The sequence below is a fragment of the Podarcis tiliguerta genome, assembly GCF_965153285.1.
Source record: "Podarcis tiliguerta genome assembly, chromosome: 5".
NCBI classification, from domain to species: Eukaryota; Metazoa; Chordata; class Lepidosauria; order Squamata; family Lacertidae; genus Podarcis; species Podarcis tiliguerta.
Window position 1 is genome coordinate 96920728 of NC_139538.1, and position 17727 is coordinate 96938454.

Sequence of the window (17727 nt, forward strand, 5' to 3'; positions counted from 1 at the left end):
GGGCGCAAGGCCACCAGCCACAAAGCAAGCATTTTGGGTGGGAAACTGCAGGCAAGCAGTAGGACTACTCTGAGGCCCCCCCCCCCCGTCATGTCCTCTGATCACTCCCACCCAATAGCAGCAGCAAGGAAAGGGAGAAAATGAAGAAAGGTTCTTTGTAATTTCATAAAGTTTTAGTGGAAAAAATAGCTGCAGAAGGAAACTAAATGTGGGTGGGCGAAGGCGCACAGCCACTCTGGAGGGTGAGGAGAAGGGCTGTGAGGGAGCTCAGGCAGAATAATCCGTAAGGCAGAGAAGGCTAAAGTCAACTAGAACAAAGATAAGATCAGGAAATAAAAAGGCCCAAGTATTGCAGAGCAAATAAAAGGCTGTCAACAAGGCAGGGAAGAAAGCAGGAGATGTGCTGGCCCACTTCTCAGAAATCTCTGCTCCTTCCTTGTCATGTGACCAGGGATCTCACCCGACCCAGTGCCTGAATGACACCAGAAATAAATATGCCATTAAAAAAAGAGAGAGAGAGAGAGAGACCCAACGTGCAGCATTGATAGAACAAGTTAATTGTAAGTAGTCAACTGCTGCCTCTGATGGGGTTGGGTGGGATTGCTGAACGTTGATTGTTGCTTCGTGTTTCTCATATAAATAAGTGAAAATAATAAAGTATTTGTGGGGGGACCCATTTGAGAATACTGAGGGATGGGGCTTGCCTTATCTAATGTGGGACTGAATCCCATAACTCTGGGGCCACTGCCAAAATGGCCCTGTTCCATGTGCCCAACAACCTTTTTATCTTTATTTGAAGACATCTCAACGGGGCCTCCAAGATCATAGAGTACACATAGGTTGATACAGCTGCAGGCAAAATGTAAGGTAACCCAGGCCCAAACCATTCAGGGATTTAAAGGTAATCACCAGGACTTTGAATTGGGTCTGGAAATACACTGGTACAATATGTATTCTGACCATCTGGGGGTGGCTGGCACTCAGTCTCTTGGGCTTGCCGATTGGAAGGTCAGCAGTTCAAGTCCATGCAATGGGGTGAGCTCTCATTGCTTTGTCTCAGCTCCTGACAACCTAGCAGTTTGAAAGCATACCAGTGCGAGTAAATAGGTACTATTGCAGCAGGAAGGTAAACAACGTTTCCATGCACTCTGGCCCTTGTCTCGGTGTTCTATTGCGCCAGAAGTGGTTTCGTCCTGCTGGCCACATGACCTGGAAAGCTGTCTGCGGACAAACGCCGGTTTCCTCGGCCTGAAATGAGATGAGGCCTGCACCCCATTGTCAAATTTGACTGGACTCAACCATCTAAGGGTCCTTTACCTTTACTTCTGACAATCTGGCTCCAACCAGTAGACAGATGGCTACAATTGCGTCAACTGAAATTTCTGGATGATCTTCAAAGGCAGCTGCCTGCAGAGTGCCTTACAGTAGTCTAGCCCCCATGGATAACTGGGGCAAAGTCCACTCTCTCCAGATAGGCTGGATAAGGACCTAATTGGACCCTAAGCTGGTAAAAGCTGCCCCTGGCCTCTACTACCACCTAAGCACTCCCAGTTAGCGCTGAGTCCACTGAGTTCTACAAAGGACAAACAGGCCAGTCTCTATACAAAAGAAAGAATGTATACAAATTTAAAATCAGGAAAGGCCTGGGTAGCTCAGCTGGTTAGAGTGCGGTGCTGATAACACCAGATTCGCAGGTTTGAGCACCATATGGGGCAGCTGCCCATTCCTCAAGGTCCCTTCCAACTCTGCAATTCTATGATTCTAAGGCAATACTGAGCAGCCCTATTTAGGATCCACTCTGCTCACCCCAAAAAGGGAAAGGGCTAGAAAAGGTGCTCTAAACACAGTCTGCCTCCCTTTTCCCCTGACTGGATCACCACCCAGCAGTCGTAAAAGACAATTGAACTTTGGAACTGGAATATACAGACTTTGTTGGATAACACAGATAATGAGAATCCCGAGCACAGGACTGCCATCACTGCAAGAGAGTTGCAACGTTTTAACATTGATATTGCAGTGCTTCAGGGTTAGCAAAATGCTTTTTTTTTCTTTTTTCTTTTTTACATTTTCCTGCATCATCAGGACTATGAAACATTTCAATTAAAGCAAGGCTTTTCTAAGGTTCGTGCTTGTTTATTTTGCTTTGCATGACCTGCAATATGCATTTGTATCTTGCTCTTCCACCAGGAACTCCAGGTTATATGCATTATTCCCTCCACCTGTTATCTTTGCAACAGCCTTATGAGGTAAGGTAGGCTAAGTTCTTGCCAATAGATCAGAGCTTTCCAAACTGTGTGTTGCAACACGCTAGTGTGTTGGCTGCAGTGTGTGGGTGTGTCGTGCAAATGCTCCCTGAGCTCTTATGGATTAGTTTAACCTCCAGTTTGCTAGTAAAACTGAATTGCTGTGTCATGAAATGATGCATGTCTAAAAAGTGTATCACCAACATGAAAAGTTGGGAAAACTCTGCAATAGATTGCGGTGTCTGCTATGTGTGAGCAGAGGAAGGCAATCTACAAAGAGTTTATTGGGACCCCAAAATCCTGTCGGCATCCCTGCTCTGGAGGAACATTTAGTTGTCATAACCAACAACCTCCCCGCCCCCAAAAAACTTCAGCTACACAACCTTAAATTGCTGTGGCCCAAGAACGATCCCTTCAGCTTCGTTCACTCCACTCCCCATTGCCATCAAATGTGCTTTTCTTTTCTCTTTTTAACATTCGAGTTTTATGTGTGATCCAGCAGCTAAAGTAATGGGTAAGGTGTTACGGGAGAGGCAGTACCTCTGGTGGGGGGCATGTTGTTCTCCTTCTGGTGTCGCCACCCTGCACTTAGCTCTCACCTGGGGCTCCTAGAAGCTGCCAGCGTGTGACAGAGGACACACCCCAACTGGCTGGCTCAAACAGGTGAGGGTAGGCAATGGATCTCAAACCCTTGGTGAGTTAGGAACTTTCTCTGAATGCAAAGACAGCTTGTAACTCCTTCAAAAAAGGAAATGTGATCTGTCTGACCGGACTTATTTTTGAGAAACCCATGCTGGGTCTTAGTAGTCACAGCATCTTTTTCTAAATAATCATGGAAAGACCATTTGATTATCTTTTCTAGGACCATTCCTGGTACAGTGGTACCTCGGGTTCCATACGCTTCAGGTTCCATACGCTTCAGGTTACAGACTCCGCTAACCCAGAAATAGTATCTCGGGTTAAAAACTTTGCTTCAGAATGAGAACAGAAATTGTGCAGCAGCAGCGGGAGGCCCCATTAGCTAAAGTGGTGCTTCAGGTTAAGAACAGTTTCAGGTTAAGAACGGACCTCCGGAACGAATTAAGTACTTAACCCGAGGTACCACTGTATTGATGTCAACCTCACCGGTTCTTCCTATTTTCCCTTAAGCATGAAAGGAGTGATTTGCTGTTGTCTTTTGAACCTATGTTTTCTTAGTGTTAAGTAGATTTATACTTTAGCAGAGCAACTTGTAAAATTTGGGAGGCTGAATTCAAGTCTCCTTATCAGGTATCAAATCTTATCATCACTGCACAGTACAGCTGCTTCACATGGCTCCTATCGCTGCGCCACTGGGTATGAAAACATCTGCCATTGCAGGAGAAGGAAGGAAGAGCACCCGGCCAAGCCCTCAGGGACAGAATGGAAGGGAGTGGGCACAGCCCCAACAGCAGACCCCGGGGAGCCCAATCCGTTTGCTCGCACTGGGTGCTGAGCCAAGAGGGGGTGCAGGGGGTGCTGCAACAATGATAAATAACAGAAGGCAAAGTGGGGGCACCAACACTTGGCACCACACAAGGCACCACTGAAATTTTAAAGCCCAAAGTCCACCTATTCCTCTCCAGAGCAATACTGTGTGTCAGTCAGATGGGTAGAAGCAACCTTATTTTAATTATGTTTTATTATTTTATGTAAATTAAAGAAATAAACACAATTCAAGGAGGAATTGTCAAAGACCAAAACTTTGTGAAACCTATAGAATTTATTCAAATGAGCAGGAAAAGTTAACACTGAAGGGATGTTTACTATGGTTTCATTAAAAAAGAAAACCCCACCCCACTTTAACTTCTTAAACATCAAACATATATTGTGCAATAACAGTGGAATTCCTAAGAAAAGGTGTAGACTAATTGTATGAACAAACACTTCTAACTACATAGAGTAACTATCTTGTGTTAACAACTAGGTAATGTTACTCTAAGACACCTGGATGCAGCCACAGAAAACTGGCTTCCTGGAAAATGATGAAATTTGAGTTTAAAACTCGGAGAGGAAGGCATGCTGTGTAAAGCATTTCTATTCCATTACCATCAAAAGTTTCTATATATGCAGTGCATCCTGCCTGCTGGTTATCTCTGGTTATCACTCATCTTTATTTGGAAAACTTTGGAGCTGTTGAGGTAAATTTGTGGTAGGGATACAGGCTGGATAATAACCACAATTCAGCAGCTGTGTGCCAAACACATCCCCAAGCGTAGCAAGATCTATTTCACATTTAACTGTTCAGTTCCCCATCTTTTTAGAGGTTCTCCCTCCTCTGCAGAAACATGTGCATGCTGAGAAGTTCCTGAAATTACTGAATCAGTGTATATTTAGAATGTATATGTTCACTGATAAGTCTTCTGCCAGTAATTATGGAAATCACTAGAGATATCAGAGATGGGATCACGGAAAGGTGACTGATAAGTCACCTTAACGCAAGTTTGCGTATTTGGATGATATAGCAAGAAAATGTATAAGAAATGTATAGGAAAACATGGCAGAAATTAATCAATTTCTTATCAATCTCTTTTTCAAACTGGAAGGTAAGCTATTTATCAATTATTCTATTATTATTCTTCCTTTTTAAACTGTTGCACATAGTTTTTTCTTTGTTTTCCATACAGCATTCTGTTAAACATGACTGTCCGTGTTGTGGTCCGTGTACCAGTGGTGAGAAAAACCCATCCACTATAGATCTTTTGGATCACAAAATCCATCATTTCAGCTTCATGTGCATGTTCTGGATAGATAGATCTCTTTGCCTCCGTATAAGCAGAGATCATAATAGCTTGCAATAAATTGAGGATAACACAAATCATCACAAACAAAAAGGAAGTTAAAAAGAGACCTGCCAGAAACCTATCAGCTGTAAATTCAGTACCCCTGAATGCTAAGGCACAGTAAGATAACACAGTAGTAAAGGAATAAAGCAAAGTACGGTAACTTTCTTCATGTTGGCCAAATCCTAAATACCCAACTGACATATATGCCAAAAAAAAAATGGCCCCTCCTATAGACAAGTTAGTAATTGTAGGAAGAGCCTCAAACAATGACTTTTGGGCCAAGCGGACATCAAACATAAACCTGAGATACCGGTATGTTTTCATAACTAGGAAAAAAGCCAATAATGCCTTAATTGTTCTGACAACTCGATCGAAATGAGCAGCTGCATGGAAGGGAATGAATTCTTCTTGATTATACAAATAAAACTGCATTAACTCAAAAGCAAGCTTAAATCTGAATAGAATCAGCAGCAAAAAAATTAGACAGAATGTCTTAATTCCAAAATTAATTAAATTGGCAGCTGTTTTTATATAATTCAGCCTTTCTTGACGCAGCATGCGATATTCATCCACAATATAAAATATAAGTATAGCTACAATACATAAAAATAAGAAAACTCGACTACTGGTTTGGTCAGCTAAAAGTGGGAGCTTATAAGAATGAACTGACACACTGCTGACAAGAGGGCCAACATATGAAAATTCAAATATGACAGAAATACTGCAAAACAGATCTGCATCTGGATTAAAAGTGGTCAGCTCAATAATAGTTACCCAGGTCCTGTGATCAAGCCAGGTGTTCCTTTCCAAAGTCTTCAATCTTTCTGTTGAATTTATTTGTGGTTCTCCTGTGAAAAAATAAAAGCTGTATCCTCTGGATGGGTAGCTGCTTAATTCGCCATAAGACACATATTCCCACTCAGCAATGGTTTGTTCATAAGTGTAGCCTGAAAAGCTGGTGGGGTGGGCAGCTGGCCGATTGACTGGCGCTGACCACGACCCATTGTAGTCAGCCTGATCTTCTGGGTCACCTCCATATCGGTGCACACAGTGAATATCCGTCAGAAATGCTTTTTGAAAGCTATGTAAATAGGTACATGCCCTGTCAGAATGTATACCTCTTATTTGTCTCATTCTGGGCGACCCGAGGACTTTGGACCAGGTCTCTGAAATATAGGTTGGTTGATAGTCATTGTGTATCAACGGCAGAAGGATATTTTTCACCCATTTGTAAATATCTTCTACTTTATTTACTTCAGATAAACCAAGAGAAAATTTCTTACGCATAAATCGATTGTAGTGAAAGCTACTGGTGGTTTCTGTAGGATGAGTATACTTTAAAATTAAACCTAAAAAGACAAAGTGACAGACCATATTTTTTGCTAAAGTATAACCTAGACTCTTAATAGTTGCTTTCTTCCTCAATATTATAAGCTCTTCGCCTTTAATTGGTTGGTATTTCTTTGAAGCTCTAAGTTTGACAAGGTTATCATGTAACTGTTTCATCTCGTTTGCAGAGATAGTTCTATCATTAAACGTAAGATCTTGGTATCTTGTCCATGGGATATTTCTGCAGTATTTTGGATAAATGCTATTCCAGGCTGTAAAAAAAACTACCTTAAAGGTCTCAAGGAAAAGCACAGTTAGGCAAAATGAGGTAATGGAAGCTATTAACCACTCAAAAGAGGTTTTAGTGGAATAGGATTGGCCAAGTAGTACAATGAAGAATGAGAGCACACCAGATACAAAAAGCACAATGATCCAGCTGATGTATAGAACCCACCAAGTAGACTGTGGTTTGTGTATTTTCTCAGAAATTGTTTCATTTTCTGTTTCAACATTATTGCTGGAATTGGTGTCTCTGTGGGGGAATTGCTGGGACTTCATCTCTGAGGGTGGAGCAGCTTTTAAATTGCCTTCTTCACAAAGGTTTTCAGATGAAAAGGAGGACCTTCCTTTTGGGTGAGCTTGGGCTGCATTGTGGGCTGAAGGTTTCTTTGATAAATGCTTAAACAAGGTTACCAGAACCAATTGCACAGGAACTGAAATCAAAGAACTTTCTATTCCAATTGTTATAGATCTCAAATACTGTAGTTCTACTGAATAAATATGTTGATCAATATTGTTGAAGAATAGAGTGTTAAACATCAGGCAGCTTAAGAGTATTGCTAAGCAACAAGTCAGCCTGAGGAATCTGCTGAAAGAGTCATCGTCTAAATGAACAAAGACAGACAGCCAAAGATGGTTCTTGAACAGGTCATTGCTAATCATAATACAAAAATAATCAGTCTTGCTTAAGGGTACACTGGGATTTGTAACAGTAAATGACCTTTCTATTTGGCAATCATCCCTGCCAGGATCAAACCATTTCCTACATATAAATAGCCATGACTGTTTAGTATCCATGTTTTGTACTTTGATTCGGCTTAAGAACCAGTTAGGACCAAAGCCATGATTATTGCGCCAGAGATGAAGAGAACAAATGTTTCCTAAGTCTCTCTCAGTAGTTAAGAGAAAGGTGTCAATGGATCCGTCCTGAAAGATCCCTGGGAACTGTGGATGTTTTAAATGATGGACATCACTGGCCCCATTTTGGCCAATCAGTTCAATGAAGACATCAGCATTGGTGCCTGATCTTAAACGACTTCCTGTGTATATTGTGACTAGATACCTCACCTCGTGAAAGGGATCATTGTCTGGCAAATCTATGACCTGATCCCTGATGCCAGCTTTATCTTTTCTTATGACCCAGATAGCCAAAGAGATGTAGATTATAAAAATAGCAAGAACTGTCAACCCTGTTACAGGATTTTGGCCACTCGATGCTAAAAGGAACCTTTTCATATCAACTTGATTGGGAAATAAAAGTACTTTGGCAGCCAAAAATTGGATACCAAGTCCTGAAGTCCTTGATGGCCTGGGGTTGGCTGTTCTTCTGCTACGCTCTTTTGCTTTACAGATGCAATGTATCTTGGAATAGGTGGTCTGAGGGCCAAGATGGCAACTCCCTTCTTTCCACTGGTTCTGAATTCCATCCAGGTCTAGGCAGGCTGCTGCAAAATGAGCAATGCGAACTATCTTTGTGGTTTGGTCTCTGACAATTGGATGTGATTGTAACACAACAGAGATATTCAGTCTGTCTGCTCTATTGCTCTGGAAAAGAGACCAAAGCAATGACTGAGGAAGACAAAGGATATATGGAGCCTTAACTGCACAATCAGTGACATTAGTATCCATTTTAGTTGGTGTAGGAGGACTGGAATGGGAAGCAGCATACACAGCTACAGGGGGGTGGCTGATATTGTGGCCTAGGTATATAAATACATGAAAAGTAATATTTATTTTAGACACAATCTGGATAAAAATATCTTTGGAGCTTCTTTTTACTTCAAAACTAAAGCCACCAGTTGTTTTAGGGAGATTTTTGTCTGGTCCTATTGTCAAGTCAAAGATGGCCTCCTCTTTTCTAGCCATGATCATTTCAACCACATGAGGTGTGATACTGATTACGTCACCATTAGCTTTGGTTCCTGTCATTTTTAATCCAGTCACCATTGTTCCAATGTCTTCTGTATAAAGCAACCATGGAAAGGGATTTCTGTCAAATTCATAAAGAACAGTGGATACCACAGCATCTACCTGTAATTCAGCATGATTACTCTTTTTCAGTTCAGTATAAAAGCAGTTCCTGCAATATTGTCTGTCAGAGAAAGTTCCTGAAACATCCCATTTCTCATCTTTCCGTAAATGCATGGCCCAGATTTCAGTCTCCATGTTAGTTTCTTGCTCCCCAGGGACTTTACCTTGTAATACTAGATCTGCTAATATTTCTGTCACTGAAATGGTTTCTTTAATTGCATTGGCATTGACATTTCCATGGTTCAAGAGAGAAGCGCTCAGCACACTGGACAACCCGATAAATATACCATTGCCAAGGATCTCTGCTTCCTTAGAACCTAAGTCTTTGGCCCTGAGCCTTTTTAGAGCTTCACTGACCTCTTTTAGTTTTCTGACTGCAAGCAGTTGTGATTCCCTGTTTACTTCAGTAGTTTCATGTGTTACCTGACAAATACTCAAAATCACTTGGTTTATTTTCAGAACATCAGTTGTAGGTATCCTCGTAGTTATATTAAGAAGGATTTGTCGCAAATCAGTTTTAGAGCCTTGATTGGTTGGCAAAGTCTCTATATTATTTAATACAGAGGCCACCATATATACAAAATAACCTATATTAAAGTAATCTTTAGCTGCAAGCAAAGTTGTCATAGGAGCGGTTGGTCCGCTGATTAAACCACGTAGATCATGCTGAGCAACACGAGTTGGCTTATTTTTTCTTTGCTCATACACAGTTGCTTGTAATATTACCTGAGAAGATGCTCCAAGAGCATCATACACTTGAACATATATGATTAAGGTGGAGTTCTGAGATGGTATACCAACTGGAAGAAAAGAACGAGGAGTTTTAGGCTCATGACCAGCATACACTATTATTCCCAAAACATTATTCTCTACTGAAGATACGGCACTGGTTTTGATTTGATTTGATGATGCTATCACTTTATATGTAAGAGGTCCATTTTTGTCTTCAAATCCACTGCACTGAATGATGAATTTTGTTAGGAATGCCATGCCTACCTTTGGATTGATAACACACTTTCCTATCTGAGGTGGGCCATTCACATAAAAAGAATATTTGTAGATGGCTGACTGTCCTTCCTTTGTGGTGACTTTCAGACTAAATGTAAATGACTGCTCTGCCATGGAAACAAATGCATAAGCATTTATATGCAGATATGGACTGGATCTTCCAGTTGCACTTTTTGAAGACCAATCAAAATTTATTTCACTGGACTGTGCTGAGTAAAGTGACCAGTAATAGAGAGATTTGCCACTTCTGCAATTTAGGCATTTGCCAGAAAGACAAAATCTTTCTGTTGGAATTACTGACTCACCACAATTCTCAATACATGTGACATTTAGGATTATGGCAAGAGGAGCTTCCACATGTACTATTTGTTCCGTCTGAGCTATTCTGCTACCATTTTGAACCACCAGGCGAAAATAATACACATTATTTCCTTGAAGTGTTTCAGGTTGCACTCTTTGAACTGGAACAGAGCATGTTATCCATTTTAAATCTACCTGATCTGGATGACATTTCCCGTTTTCACTTAGAGTCATTGATGTGTAGTCTGTTTTTTGTTTGCTGCAATACCACGTAAAGGACAGCCCTTTAGAGGGTTGGACTGCCTTACCATTGTAGTATGCAGATCCATTAAGTATCCACTCATCAGAAAATCCAACCGTCCGGATACTGCCTCCAGCAATGACAGCCACAAAGGCATCTGATCCAATCTTGACAAACAGTGAATCAGATCCTTCCATGCTCTTCCATGTATCCAAAGAGGTTAAATTCATTGTAAAATTAAAGAGATACAAGCCATTATCTAAGACAGGACCAGGTACTTTTAATATGGTGGAATTTCTTCTTCCAATGCCAGGTGGATTAAAAGGTTTTGACCAATCTGGTGTAGTAGTCAGATCTGGAACTTTATAGATGTTCCAAATGGCATTTGTTTGATTAGGACCTGGACAAGTGATATGTATATCAGCAGCCAGAGTAAACTCTGTTCCTTGGGTATAATACACCACACGCTGAGAAGCGTCTGGCTTCTGGATACTAATTTCCTTAATAGAACAGGGTTCTTGATGGCAAGCTATGCTAAATCTGAGGGCCTTTGAAGCATAAGTGTTGACTGTGGCTTTTAAAATAGTTGGCATAAGTCCATTTCCAATGCATTTCACCTTTGCTACAAAACCAGTGAAGAGGGCAGAGTTGAAAGTTAAGAAAGAATCAGAAATGAATTGCATTGCATTTTTGACATGATTTATGTAGGTGAAAGTATAGTTCTGAACTGGGTACTCGCCTCTAGAATCAAAAAGTTGAAGGTTGAAGGTCCACTCACACTGCAGCAGTGGATGTTGCACAGGAATAAACCACACAATAGAGACCAAACTGTCTTCAGGAGAACTGTTATTGAAAACGTGAACTTCAATATCTTTTTCACCTAGAGACCTGAACAAAGTCCCTTTCCGATTCAGATACACATGGATGCTGAACTTGGACAATTGCAGCTGCATGAATTCAACAATGATCAGGTAACAGAGGCTCTGCTCCTCGTAAAAGATATAGTGGGAGCTGTAGCCCTTCCTGGTGGTGGTGGCAGTGCTGTCTTCCTGTGTAGAATAGTACAATCCCAGTGTATGGCTAAAAATGTAGATGCCTCTTCTAGTTTTCTGTGGATTGAGTGTGAGATAAGTTGCGGCTCCAGTGCTTGCTCTGAAAATCAAAGTCTCATTAAAGAAATCAAGTTTTCCTGCCAGCTTTTCAGGCATCTTCTCATTAGTACGAAAATAGACACTGGCCACCACCTTCTCCCTGGAATTTTGTGGTTTGCGAACAGCACAGAAATTGCTGCGTAGAGCAAAATGGTTGTAATTGTAGAAGTGAGACCACTCTCTTGTATCATGCGTGCTTAATAGTTTATAAGCTACTATTCCTTGGCTGAGCTGTAGAAGACTCCAGGAAAGGCTGGTTGTCCCATGTGGGTGGCTCAGCAATTTGGAACGTACACTAAAGACATGCAACAGGGCAGGCTCCACATATAATTCTATGCTAAGGCTAATCAGAGGTCGATGCTGAACACTGACTGAAGCGGTATAGAATCCACGATGGGGATAGCACACTGTCAGGTGGTAGCTATAGTACGATGCGCAGACCTGGTACAATTCTGCATTAGGGTAGCCAGCAAATGGAAGTGGTTCACTGTGCTGGTTGCTGGGAATGAGGAGGTCTTCTGGACTGCCCCCTCGGCTCCTGAAGCGATAGCTCCATGAGGAACTCTTGAGGCGTGCGCACCAACCCAGGTGCACTGGCTGCCATTCAAAAACTGGAAGGGTGCGTGGCCAGAGCAGGAAAAGCCGGACATCTTGCCCGGTAACCTCAATGCTCAGGTTGTGGTGAAAGCACAAGGGTGCAGAGCACAAAGTTGATGTACACTGGACTGTGATCTGACTATAAGCCCATGGTGGATAGGGACCTTCCCCTGGCAGGCCTTGACCCAGTACCAACTCACCTAGCCAGTTATCTGTACTGTTTACCAGGATGGAATCTCGGTACCAGTGGCAATGAGGAGCGGGTTGTAAGTCTGTCTCTCTCTTTTTAGAATTCACTCCTCGTGCTCTTGAGTAGCACAATTCAATGTATTCATCCCACAGACATGAAACCTGGAGTTCATTATCTTGACGTTGATAAACACGATTTTCTGGCTTTGAACAAGTGACTAACAATGGTGGTGGAAGGAGATCAAGAGGAGCTGCTGCCACTCGGTATTGCAAGCAACATGAACAGCAGAAGAGGAAGACATGACATAAAAGGTACCTCATCATTGACAGGAAAAAGAAACCTGACTCAGTGGTAACAGTTATCTCCTAGCAACAGCACAAAAAGAAAGTCTGCATGGATTCTAGAACCGCTGTTGCCTTAGGCAACTCATGCCCATTTTCAATATGGCCACAATAGTCCTTGTCTTTTTCTGTGTTTGAATCCCACACTCCTCTTCATAGTCCTCACATATCACATTACCCTGGATTTGTATAAACCCGTGTTATTGCCACGTTGCCCAGATGTATCTATTACAATTTTACTGGAGAATATTTGGTAGGACTTTAATTTTGAAAAGGCAATGACTGTGATAAAACTGGAGCCTGACTGATTATTTCCCATGATTATATTCCATCTAAAGAGCATGTATGCTTATCTCTATATCTTATGAATCCCATAAGCACTGGGAATCCCAGATCTTGAGTTTTCTCTGTAAATTACCCCATGAGAGATGGGAACATATTACAACTGCTACCTGTTGGCTTTTGGGTAAAGGTGCCTCTCTTTTCTTTCAAGCCAACTCTTCCTATGGAGTCTTTGGCAGAACCACTGAGTACACAACTCATCACACAGAAATTTAGCCTAAATAACTTCTCCTTTTCCCCTTCACCTCCCCCTCCTTCAAGCTGAATTTATGTCATGCACATTAATGATACTATTAGAGGTCACTATTAGAATGAGTAAGTGGTAAAAATGGTGATATTTAAAACATGTATACCTCAGCTTTCCACAGGAATGGAATTCAAAAAAATTACAAAAAAGGACAGCCTACAATGAAATCTCAAAAATAAGGAATTAAAATACAGAACAAATGGCTTACAAATACACTAAAATAAAGAGCTCATATCCTAACTCACCAAAGGCCATTGTAATTTGCGACCTATAAGATAAAATAAGAGTGTTGGGGATGTAGGGGAGAGGGGGGAGTCAACAAAAACCAGTCCTGTGTGTTAAAGGCATCCTCTAAGTGGTCTAATGAAATCATTACTTTATTTTGCCATTTCTTTACAATTGGAGATACAATGGCCTTCCTGCAGTCTAGGAGTGGGCTGCCTTGGTAAATCAGAAGCTCACACAGGACCATCAGAATCTTCCAGCACAAATCAGCTGCATACCACCCAACAGTCCAGCTTTGTCTGGGATAGGCCAGATTTACAGAAGCCCAAGGAATACATAGAGAGAAACCACAAACTAAACAACTCTGCATATAGTTTACAAAAACTCATTAACAGTAATATACAGCATTCCAACAGTACTATATAGCATTTCAAGTCCATGAGAGAAACTCTCTGTGTGTAGACTTGTGTTGGTGCACTTCCAATGACACTCCAACAACGAGGTACCCAGATTTCAATCTCTGTTTCATGAATCTGTATATTACTATTAACGAGTTTTTGTAAACTATATACTGTACAGAGTTAAAGTGGTACCTCGGGTTACATACGCTTCAGGGTACATACGCTTCAGGTTACAAACTCCGCTAACCCAGAAATATTACCTCGGGTTAAGAACTTTGCTTCAGGATGAGAACAGAAATCGTGCGGCAGCAGCGGGAGGCCCCATTAGCTAAAGTGGTGCTTCAGGTTAAGAACAGTTTCAGGTTAAGAACGGACCTCTGGAACGAATTAAGTACTTAACCCGAGGTACCACTGTATTTAGTGTGAGATTTACAGAAGCAAATGTGGCTTCTGTTTGAAATCAAGGGTGTCTTGCTTCCGCTGTCTTGCTGCTGCCTCCTCCAATGTGGCAGCCATGATAGCTGCCGCGGCCTCCATGGCGGCCTCCACTGCACTCCCGGAAGCGGGCACAGCACATCTAGAAGCACACTTCTGGAAATGCATGCACCACTTCCGGCAGCCACGGTGAGGCCAAGGAGACCGCAAAGAGGCTGAGGAGGCTGAGGTGATGTGGGGACAGGGGGACAGCATGATGCGGGGAAGGGGATGCCCCAGATTTGGGTGAGGAAGTGTTGGAGGGTATGGCAGTGGAGAGGTGCAAGTGGAGGTTTAAACCTCACAATCCTGGTGCACTTAGGGTGAGTGCACACGCGACAGACTATGGCTATGTACATAACAGAGTATTAAAGCACATACACAGATCCGATTTTCCCATGTGCACTTTTGTGCATGCCTTCAGTTGAACTCTATCTCAATATTTCCAATCCACACTAGTGGGTAGCGCTTGATGGAATGTATTCACACTGTTTGTCTCCCCATCCCCTCAATTACTACTTCCTATCCTCCCAGAGGGTTCTATGGGATGTTAGGTGAAAAACAGTGCCTCTAGTGGGGGGCATGTTGTGCTCCTTCTGGGGTAGTTTGTCCTCCCTTGGTCCCCACTCTGTGGCTCTTAGAAGCTGTCAGCATGTGACAGCGTCCACACCCCGGGAAACAGCCTGACTGCCAGCTAAACCAGGTGCGGGTAGCCTATGGGCCTCACCTGCATGCCAAGACAGGCTCCGGCAGATTGAGCAGACGAGACCAATTGTGGGTCCAATAGTCAAGAAGGCAGCTTCTGCACATGCTATAGAGGGAAGTGTGAGGCTGGTCAACCAAGGAAGATAGCCCATCTGGGAGAAGGAAAACTGATCGTAAACAACCGCTGCTTTGCAGAATATCTTATGGGGAAGAAAAGGCTAAGGAATAAACCCTTCACGAACTAGGAGTGAAGTTCCTAAGATGGTTGGATGGCACCTTGTATACCTCCTTTCAGCAACTCCTGCAGCCAAGCTGGTGCTAAACGCATTGCTCTGCTTTCTTTTGGACCATATCACTGAGGCCGAGAAGGGGGTCTTGTCTGGGCAGCCCAGGACCTCCATATGCACTGCTCAAGCCACTTTGGTGCTGTTGATGCAGCAAAACATGGGAGGCAGCAGTTATGAGCAAATGCTGCGATTCTTCAACAGTTTGACTTTGCCCCCAGAGGCACACTCCACTGTCTCTTCAGACAGACAGATGGCAACAACAACAAAATCCTCTGAGAGTTCTGCAAACCCAAGGTCCCTTGTGGGCATGTGCACAAGTATTTGTTTGACTGTGCATTTAGCCATTCATTCGTTTATGAGATACAAGTTTTCTGATATGCCAGACTTGGAACAAAATAACCAGTTGTCTTTTTTAAAAAGTGTGATCCTGTGCTCAGTCTCACCAGCAGCTCACCAGGAATGCCTCACCAATGAAAGTAGGGGAGTGTGGTGATAAAATGGCACCCACCCAAACATCCCTGAACATGTTTTAAAAACCTACCCATACAATGTGCTACAGTACAACCAGTTGGGTAACATTTGATTCTATGCTGGATTTTTTTTCCTTACCACATTTCCCACAGATTGGAAGAATTCAAATTAAAGGGGGGTAAAGTGCAGTTTGCCACTTGGATGAGGACAATCTCATTTGGAGAATCCTTAAAAAATGCAAATATTGGATAGATCAAATCCACTTTAAAATGCCTTGTGTACATAGCCTGTGTGTGTATCTTTATGCATGTGGGGCTGAGTGCAGGAGTGTGATATGATCGACAGACAGACAGACAGACCTTCTGAGTGGACAAAAGCTGTGCGTGTATATGTGTGTGTGTGTGAGAGAGAGAGAGAGAGTGAGTGAGTGGAAAAGGTGAGCTTAGCCTCGCCCCCCCCCCCCTTGGCACATGGCATCTGACCCACCCCTGCAGGCTCTGCTTGGGATGACTGGTCTATTAAAGGACATTGAACTAAATATCTTTTTCCTAATTTTGTATAAGAGTTCATACGTACTTGAAACCCAAGGAGAATCAATTTTAAATTATGAGATAACCATCTGAAGTGGAAATAATTATGAAGGAAGAGAACGGAAACTGTGGAGATCAGCTTGGGATAGAAATATTATGCAATTTATTCACCGTTTACTCTGTCTTTCTCAAACAGAAAGATAAACAATTTTCTTGCCATTTACTTCCCTGCTTCTCAAGCCGCACACGTAGTCATCCTTGACCACAGATCTTCCAAATATCACAGTGCTGACATGATCACTGTCACTTGTGGGTGGTGTCTGACGGGTGATGGAAAACCAAATACTTTGGATCTTCAGAACCACAAAGTTTATTGCTTCTGCTTCATCAGAATGTTGTTCATAAGTAGGTTGTTTCATTGAGCTATAAGTAGAGATTATTAGGGCTCTCCATAAATTGATGAAAATAAACATCATTGTAAACAAACATGAAGCCTGAAAAAATATCCCTAGCCACAGGTTGGATTTAAAACTAGCCAGTTTAACTGCTCCAAAACAATATGAAACTACAGTCTGGAGGGCAAGAATCCAAGTATGAAAACTCCACTCACTTTGGCCAAATGTTAGGTACCCAAATGATGTGAATACAGAAAAGTATACGGCCGCAAACAGAGTCAAATTAACAAACTCAGGAAAAGCTACTGACATAGTTTTTTCTGCAAGGCGCACATTGTACAGGAATCTGAAATATCGGTATGGTTTCAAAATCAGAAGGAAGACCAAAAAACCTGAAATCATCATGTAGAGTTGATCGATTTGGGAAACTACATGGAAGGGAACAAATTGTTCTGGATTAAGTAGATGAAATTCCAACAATGTAAATGCCAACTTAAATTTCAGTGCAATTAACAACAGAAAAAACATAGAGGTTGTCTTTATTGCAAAGTTATTTACGTTAGTTGCTGTTTGAAGATAACCTATCCTTTCTTGACGTAACATGTTAAATTCATCAGCAAGATAAAAGGCAAGAATATACACTATAACTCCATACACAACCCTCTTAGAGGTGGGTTCATACTGGAAAATAGAGAGTTTGTAAGAATGAACTACCAAACTTGAATTAACGACACCTACATCAGTAGTCTCAAATACAATAGAAATGCTGCAGAATAGATCCACATCTGGATTAAAAGTTGTTAACTCAAAAATCACTGCCCAGGTCCGATTATCAAGCCAGTTGTTTCTTTGCAGATCATCCATCCTCATTGTTGTATTGGTTCGTTGCTCTCCAGGAAAAAAATAAAAGGAATATCCTCCAGGCCCGTATGAATCTACAACACCATATGATTTATATTCCCATTGGTCAATGTCTGACTGGTATGTAAATCCTTGAAAACTGCTGGAGTGCTTGGAAGTTGGTTGATCGGTTGGGATTGTCCATGACCCAAGATAGTTACTTTGATCTTCTGGATCACTGTTATATTTATAGCGGCAGTGGCTTTCTCTAATCATATGACCTTGCACAAAGTTGT

At 42.0% G+C, this 17727-nt stretch overlaps 1 protein-coding gene across 1 annotated transcript in view; it reads left to right on the plus strand.

The window, feature by feature from the left end:
- TTC38 (tetratricopeptide repeat domain 38) overlaps positions 1-17727 on the plus strand; it is an 84672-nt gene that overhangs the window by 20232 nt on the left and 46713 nt on the right. Inside the window, exon 2 of the mRNA XM_083440808.1 lies at positions 11120-11206. Coding sequence (XP_083296934.1) covers positions 11120-11206 — 87 coding nt within the window. The remainder of the gene's footprint in view (positions 1-11119; positions 11207-17727) is intronic.